The sequence below is a fragment of the Charadrius vociferus genome, unplaced genomic scaffold (assembly GCF_000708025.1).
Source record: "Charadrius vociferus isolate BGI_N301 unplaced genomic scaffold, ASM70802v2 scaffold1066, whole genome shotgun sequence".
NCBI lineage: Eukaryota > Metazoa > Chordata > Aves > Charadriiformes > Charadriidae > Charadrius > Charadrius vociferus.
Window position 1 is genome coordinate 22,123 of NW_009648971.1, and position 8,191 is coordinate 30,313.

At 59.0% G+C, this 8,191-nt stretch overlaps 1 protein-coding gene across 1 annotated transcript in view; it reads left to right on the plus strand.

The window, feature by feature from the left end:
* Positions 1-415: 415 nt before the first annotated feature.
* The window catches only part of CPSF7 (cleavage and polyadenylation specific factor 7, 59kDa), an 8,805-nt gene continuing 1,029 nt past the window's right edge, over positions 416-8,191 (plus strand). Inside the window, exons 1-5 of the mRNA XM_009887730.1 lie at positions 416-472; positions 5,178-5,396; positions 5,984-6,087; positions 6,428-6,573; positions 8,050-8,186. Of these exons, the coding sequence (XP_009886032.1) occupies positions 419-472; positions 5,178-5,396; positions 5,984-6,087; positions 6,428-6,573; positions 8,050-8,186 (660 nt within the window). The 5' untranslated portion in view covers positions 416-418. The remainder of the gene's footprint in view (positions 473-5,177; positions 5,397-5,983; positions 6,088-6,427; positions 6,574-8,049; positions 8,187-8,191) is intronic.

The window sequence follows — 8,191 nt, forward strand, 5'->3', positions numbered from 1 at the left end:
GGGACAGGTTGGGGTCGCCCCCTGAGGGGAGTTTGTTGCCCCTAGAGATGGGTCAGATCTGGGGGGAACGGGGCCACGTTGCCCCTGGGGGTGGCCCTCAGCGAGGTGGGGGTCGGGGTGGGATTGCCCCCGGGGAGAGGTGTCCCAGGCAGAGGTCGAGGGGTGCTGTGGCCCCCGGGTGGGGTTGGGCTGAGGCTGTGGGCCCTCCTGGGGGGGTGGCCGCAGGGAAGCGGGGGCCACAGTCCTCTAGAGAGATGGAGAGGGGGGCAAAGAGGACAGGGGGGACCTGCAGAGTGAGTCCCCGGTGTCTCGCTGACCCCCTTCTCCCCCCTCCTCTTGCCCCGCTGCAGTGCACCTTCCGTCTTCCTGCTTCGCCGCCCCGGTCCCAGTCCGGGTTCCTGCTCCCGTCTCTGGAAATATGTCCGAGGGAGTGGATCTGATCGATATATACGCCGACGAGGAGTTCAACCAGGTGAGCGGCGCGGCCGGGTGTGGGGCTGGGGGAGCAGATCCCCCTCTCTTGGGGTAGAACATCGTTACTGGCATCGGCCAACTCGTTAGCATGGAGGTACACACCAGCTGGTGCGTATGCAGTGAGCAGAGGCAGAGGGTGCAACCAGTGTGCCTGGGAAAAGGTGGTACAGCGCTGGAGAATCCCTGTGGGGAACCGAGGGTCGGGACCCTTCCTAAATCCTGGTGGCTGCCATCGTGAATTGGGAATAAAAGGTCTGTCTGTGGGTTTCACTGGAGGTTCAACACATCACAAAATATTTGGGAGGAGGAGGTGGCAGGGTTTGGACCAGAACATTTGCCAGGGCAGTGACGAGCGGGGATTGAAGGGGATAATTGCAACCTGGTTGGAGAAATGAGAAATTCAGACTGGAAGAGGCACTGCCAGGGAACTGCACAGCGAGGGGACCCAGAGCACCGAACCTGCGGGACCGCTGAGGCTGGGAAGCTGTGGCAGAGACTCACTGCGGTGGGAGAGATGCCCGTGTGCCCCCTCTCCCATCCTGGGGCTGTCTGGGACACGCAGGAAAAAATGACAGAGAAGAGGGAGGGAGCGTAGCTGTTAGAGCAGCAGATTTTGGAAAGTTCGGGGATATGTGAGAGCGAGTGTGAATGCAGATGTTCGACTATTACAAACTGCTGTGGAAAGCCCGTGGAGGAAAGTTGGTCCGCACCAGAGAGCAAGCCGCGTGAACTGGAAACAAAACCCACGGAGGAAGGAATCGCCGTGGGCTCCCAGAGGGCTGAAGAGGAGCTGAGGGCTATAAACCCTTTGTTCTGAGGAGGTGGGAGGTTATCAGGGGAGAATATACTGTGGTTTAGACCTTTAGGGAAAAGCGAAACGGCGGAAATTGTATTATCTGCCTCAGAGCTGAGGGGACTTCGAGGTGCTTTCCAGTCGGCTGGGAAGAAGGAGGAGTTCTCCGCTGAGAGCAGTTGCCTCGGAGAAGGGCAGGGTCCAAACTGGCTCTAACGTTGCCAAAATAACGAGAATCTCACTAAAAAGGTAAGCTGCAAAAGCAAACGTCTGTGCTGCCTGTAGCAGCCGGGCAATCCTGCCCGGCCACCCTCTGACTGTGAAATACCGCTTCCTGCATCCTTCCTGAAAAATTCCCGGAATAAACCCAATTCCCCATGTATTAAAGAATCTAGTACTGTGCTGGGACCGAACGGAACTGCTCTGGCTTAGGAATCACCTCAATGTGCATGTTTTCATGCAATTGGCTTTTAACAGAGTTGAGGAAATAGGTGTACCTGGACTTGGGAGCGGAAGGGAGAGCTGGATAGCTGCGGGAATAAGGGTGCGGAGTAAGAAAATGCGTGGAGGTCGCTGAGCCGGTGTTTAGAAGTGCACAGAATAACCAGGAAACTTCATTTGTGGCAATTACTCTGAACGCCAAAGGGAAGCAGTGAAAGTGGACGTGGTATCTACTGTCTGGAGAAGGAGAGCTGGGACGTTGGCGGGTGTGAGTTGGGAAGTCTGTAACGTCTCAGAGGACAACCGATGAACCGCGGGAGGACTTAACAGGAGAACTCTGCTGCCGCTTCAGGGGTGCTCTGCAGAGAGGAGCCGGTGCTGCTTGTCCTGCCTGTGCCTGCGGGTAAGCTTTCCCGCGAAGATTCTGCCCCCGGGAGGCCTGGAGCAGGAAAGGTGACAAAAGCAGTGGCTTGAGTTGATGCGGGAGTATCTGCTGGGGAGCAGAGAGGGTCTCTGATGGGTCGGGTCTGGTCTCGGTCGAGTCTCGGGGATCTTTGGGAGAAAAGAAGTTGAACAGCGTTGGAAGGAAGACGGAGCAAGCCTGGCTGCACAGCGGGAACCGGCGTGGAATGATTTAACTGAGGGTTTGGGGGGGACAGGACACACAAAATCGTTGACACGGCCAAGTAGATAGCGGCTTCTTAAAGCTGGAAGTGATTATCAAGGCTGCCGACTCCAGCATCTCGCTCGCCTCGGGCTGTGCGGCGGCAGGGAGAAGCCCAGAGTTAATCTGTGCACGATGCCGCGTGTGGGATCAAAGCGTGATGGGAAGTTGTCCTGGCTGCCCCGTGGTCCCTGTGGCACACCAGGGATGCCAGCGTGGTTCCAAATTCCACAGCGCCCGTGGTAATTACCGCCGATGGTGCCTGGCTTCATCCCCGTGCACCTCACAAGGCGTCGCGCCCGGGTTCGGAGCGCATTTGCTGTGTCGGGGTTTGAATGGCAGTGAAGGTGTTCGCTGGCGGGGCGGCGCGTGATGCAAGAAGCTTCTTGCTACCGTGGGTTTCGAGCGATGGTCTGCAAATTCAGCGTGACGGCAAGGGCAGAGGCCGGCAGCGTGGACTGTGAGCGCTTGGGCAGTGAGGACTTCTCCACCATCTTCCCATCAGGCTGTTTGTTTTTAAAGGAGAACGTTTTTAGAGATTCCAGAGGATCTCAGAGGGTCCCAGAAGATCTCTAAAAACTCCCAAGCTGAAGCATCCCCTAAGTAGCACAACTGAGGGTTTCCGAGCTGTTTCTCCTCTAACACCCCCCTATTTTCATTCTTGACTTTCTGAAACTTTCCGGCAGAAATCTTCCAGCTTTGGGCCGTGTCCAGAGGCGCTTGGTGGGGGCAGGAGTGTGGGAGGCGGATTAAACAAACTGTTTTGAGAATGAGTACAAAAATACTTCTCCCTGTTGAAATTCTTGTAACTTTTTTATCAGCCCTGCAGCTGAAATAGCCAGATGCAAAAGTTACAACTTGCCTTAGAAATGGATGTTGCTGTCAAGAAGAGGGTCTGGGGGGAAAATGGTTTGATTTTTATATTTCCGTGACCCTTTAAAAGCCGTGTGCTTGAGCACCTTTCCCTGTCTCTCCCCTGAGCTCACAAAGGGCCACGTTGTACGTGTGTATTTCCCTGATGGTCACAGCATAGGGGATTTAACCACCTCACGCTCTCTCTAGCAGAAGCTGTTGTCCAAACTGCCTCTGAAGTGCTGGAAATTAAAAATTTGGGAGCAGAGCCTCCGGTTTTTGTGCGGCACGGGACCTGTGCGTTTTTTCCCGTGGGACAAATACTAACGTAGTAATTTGTAGCGTGAAACGATGCTCAGCGCGCGCTGAATCCGGGTGAGCAATTAGTCTGAAGATCCGTAGTAAACACAGCACTCGCTGTACACTCCAAATTAAATATAGCCCAGAACAGAGTGGGAATTGGAAGGCAGATCTAGGACACTTGAGTTCGCAGCTCAGAAGCTTCCTCGCCGGCTGGTTCGTGCCGTGAAAGGCTGCGCTGCCGAGGGGAGGGGAGACGGCGTGCGCGCATCTGTGTGTGCCGACGGGTGTGTGTAGCTCCTACCCTGAAGAGGGCTCTGCTGGCCCAAAAACGAGCGAGCTTGCGGTGGCGTAGCTGAGGCGAGCGGGGTTCGAGGATGGGTGCGCGACCCCCAGGCTGGACTTGCGAAGCGTGTACCAGCCAAGGAGCGAGAGGTTCATCCATTGAGGCCGTTTGGTTTTCCACCACTGAACTCTTGGCCCGGTGCGCTTACAAAAGGTGAGCTTTTTCCTGGTAGCCTCTCGGAGCAGCAGGTTGCGTCTTGCCCCCGTTGCTCACGTCCTAGTGAGGCAGTCCTCTGCTCGCCTGGGGCGTGTGCTGGAGCTCAGCGGAGCAGCGGACGGAAAAGCGGAAGTCTTGTAGATGAAGTCTGGGGGGTTGAAGATCAAGCCAGCATCAATCATCAGTGGGGTAAAGTGTCATGGCTCTGCTTCGTGGAGTATTCCTCCCTTCGCCACCTCCTTACGTGTAAAAAATGCTCCAGGGTTACGTCAGGCATGGCAAAGCAGAGCCCATGGCGCTGTCTTCGGGGCACCGGTAATCCTCGTTGCTGGGGAAAGGAGATGTTAATCTCATTGCTGTGGGGCTTGCGTTAATACTTGGCCAGTTGGAGAGCTGGGCGGCCGGACTGGAGACGTGCAAGAGGGATTTCCACGTTGCCCGGGAGGAAGAGCAGACGCTGTGGTGGATTCCACCAGCGAGGCGTGATCGTAAGCCTGGGCCACGGTGCGTTTTTGCAAGGTAGTGGGGAAGAGCAGCGCGGTGCTGAGAGGGGTCTGCTGGGCCGGGGGAGAAGCGCGGGGAGTTGTCATTGCAAAAAACGAAGTCCTGAACGAGGGACGCACCGTGAAAAAGACAGCAGCGTGCCACTGAGGGTGAGGGGACGGGGCTCCGGGCCAGAGGAGCTGGCTTGTGAGAGGTAACAGGCACCGGACCCGTTTGCTGTGGCTTCGTTCACGGCAGTGATTCACCACCTTCTCCGAGCTGCGAACGCACCTGAGACAAGTGGTTTGGGTGCTAAACCTTTGGGTTCAAGGCTTGCGTTGGCTCAGAAGAGCTGGTGCACGCCGGCGCTTGGTGAATTGGGATGACCGGTTTGCAAACCGTGAAGGCGGCTTCCTAACCTCCAGCGTCGAGGGCACCTGCAGCAGAGCAGCAGCGCGAGATGACTTCTAAGCATCTCCTGTGGTAGTCGGTGGTTGGCTTCTGCCGGACAATCAGCGCTGGGGGGTGTTGGAGGACTCCAGCAGAACTGGGCTGTCCTCCAGAGCCCCGTTTAGGCTCTTAGCAGCCCACAGGTCTTCCTTCTGAGCTGCGGTTTCGCCCTGGGGGTCTCCCCTTTGCAGAGGTGCTCACGGTCTCTCCCCTCACAGGACTCTGAATTCAGTAATGCTGATCAGATGGATCTGTACGACGACGTGTTAGCAGCCAGCTCGCAGCCCGCCGAAAGCCGCACCAGCAGCTCGGAGCCGCCCCCGGAGATCCGCCAGGAGCCGTCCCCCAAGCCCAACAGCAAATCTCCCGCCATCCTGTACACGTACAGCGGGCTGCGCAACAAGAGAGCTGCCGTCTACGTGGGCAGCTTCTCCTGGGTGAGTGGCATCGCTCTCTGGCGGTGTTTGCCTGTCCAGGGGGTCTCCAGACCACCGGCGTGGGCAGTTTTGGGGCTCCTTTGGTGCGGATGCAGATGGTGGTCCTCCAGAGAAACCCCCGAGGGGCTGCAGGGCTCTTTCGGGGGGCTGTTTCCCCTCAGTCCATGCTGACCTAGCGTCCCGAGCTGGGTCGTGAGCTGGGTTTGACCTCGTGATTCTCGGGGAAAAGGGATTCGTGGCCTTGAGGGGCTTCAGATCCAGTCTGGGGCGGCTGTAGTGCCTCCGTTGCACCGGCTGCTGCCTCCACGGGGCTCTGCCTTCTTGGGGGCTGCGCGGGCAAGTCTCATCCTGTCGACAGATACAGGGACAGTCCTGGGAAGGCTCTGTCTTGTCCTGGTAGCCATGCCCAGGGCCTGTTTCAGACTCGAGGCTGATTTTAAATTCTCTGTAGGGGCTCTGAGGGTGTCTGTACTCAAGTGCGCTGCCCCAGCCCCCCCGAACGCCGAGGCTGGGTTAGCTGGGGGGGGCACTGGGGCCCTGCGAAGGGCTGCGCGAGCTGACATCGGCCTCTCCCCTCTTCCCTTCAGTGGACAACTGACCAACAGCTGATCCAGACCATCCGCTCGGTCGGTGTCTACGACGTAGTGGAGCTGAAATTCGCAGAGAACCGAGCCAATGGCCAGTCGAAAGGGTGAGAGCTGAGGGGGACACGGGGGAGTTAGGCCCTTGTGGCCACGTCCTTTGTGTTTGGGGGGAGTTAGGGGGCAGCCGGTGTTTTTCCTGGCTGGCACAGGTGATGCACAGCCCACCTGGAGCTGGGACGGTAAAGCGGAGACTCCCGAACAGCATGGGAAAGAGAGGAGGGCGCATGAGGGTTCAGCTGCCGGGGAAGGCGGCGGGAGGCGGTGGCGCTGGGTGGTCTCCGCCAACGAGGACGGATGGAGCCCCGTGGGGTCTGACGGGGAGTCCCTACCCCTTCCCAGGGGGTGAACGGTTTTGGGGCTGGCTGACCGCCGGGGCTTTCCCCACAGGTACGCAGAGGTGGTTGTCGCCTCTGAGAACTCAGTCCACAAACTCCTGGAGCTCCTGCCCGGCAAAATCCTCAACGGGGACAAGGTGGAGGTGAGGCTGGCAACCCGGCAGAACCTGTCACAGTTCGAGGCGCAGGCTCGCAAACGTGAGTTGAGGCGAAGGCACGTCGGCGGGTCGGGGGGGGGTCTCCGTGCTCCGCAGCAGCTCCCGCAGGCCCCGCAGATCCCCAGCAAAGCTGTCAGGCCGAACCCCCCCGAGACCTCGGGGTGGGGGGGAACGCTGCCAGGAGTCTCTGGGGTTTTTTTCCTGTTGCTGCTGAGTCTGATTAGATCCTGACCCGAGTCTTTATGATCCCCTTTTAGGTGCTCACACACTGCGAAGATCCCTCGTAGCCTCCTCCTCCTCCTCTCCAAACTGAATGGGCTTAAGCTCTTCAGGCTATCAACATAGCTAAGACCCTCCATATCTATTAGTAGCTCTTCTCTGGATCTCCTCCAGAATTTGTCCATCCCTGCGGAGGTAAGGTGCCCAACACTGGACGCAGTATTCCAGCTGGGGCCTGGCCCGTGGGCTTTCTACAATGGCAATAGGTGGTCCTCGCCTCACTCCGCAGCGATGTGACGCCCCAGCCCCGTGCCGGGGGGAGCTCTGCGGAGCCGCAGGGACTGTTTTGGCAGGAGCGTGTACGAGGAGGTCTTGGCCAGCTGCGGTCATTGTAGATCCCGTGGCTCGTTTCACGCAAGGAAAGCCCTTCTCTTTCTAAGCGCCCTGGCCGAGTTGCAGTGGGGTAGCTGTGACCTTCGCGCCCTCCCTTCAGCTCCAGTGCCCGCGGTGATCCGCTGCTTGGCAGCACCGGGCGGTTAGGCGGCGTGCCGACCTGCCCTCGCGTTTTGGCTGCCGGCTCGGCAGCGCCGGCGCCTGAACGGTGCTCTGCTTGAGGGCCGTCAGAGCGGTGAGGCCCGGTGGGGAGCCGTGGCTCCCCCAAGGGGCTCAGGCAGAGGCAGCGCCGTCCGTTTTATCTCTCCTGTCTCATCCTTGACGCCTCTTTGGACACAGCAAGGGTTCCTGTCCCTCTCTTCAGGGGCAGACGGGCACTGAGTTTTCCTTCCTCCAGTAGCTCCGTTGCTGTCGGCACTTGGGTTCTGTCCCCTCGTGTTCCTCCTCGCTCAGGCCTTTCCGAAGCCGTGTGCGGATCGCAGGCTCTCTGGGTCATTTAATGTCTTTGGGGATTCGGGACCCAGCGATCTCTCTGCTGGGGATCTCTCGCCATTTCTCGTGGCTTTTCGCTTCTGTCCCTATAACCCGCTTGCTCGGCGGCTTCCGCAGAGCCCCGCTGGCCCGAGAACGAGCGTCTCCAGGGCGCGTTGCGGGCAGCTGGGGTCTTGCTGGAGCGCTGGTACCCTCTTCGAGGCACGTGGAAGCGGAGGCTACGTTTGGCTGGCTGGATCTTTCTCTGAGCACCTTTGAGCTCTCCCGAGGCCGGACCTCACGGGGCTGCGGGAGAGGACTGTCCTTGCGCCGGTCACCATGGGTGGGGAGGAAGAGGAGGAGGAGAAGGAGGTCTCCGAGACCTGAAGGCCCTCTGGCCGCGACTCATGGCTCTTCCTTGTGCTGTTTGTAGGTGTGCCACCGAGGGCTCACTCCCGGGACTCCGTGGACTCGTTGGACGGCCGCGCCACGCCGACGGAGAATGCTTTGCCACCCGCCCGCTTGGAGAAACCCCCCTCCGTCCTGCCTTTTTTCAACCGCCCCCCCGCCGCCCT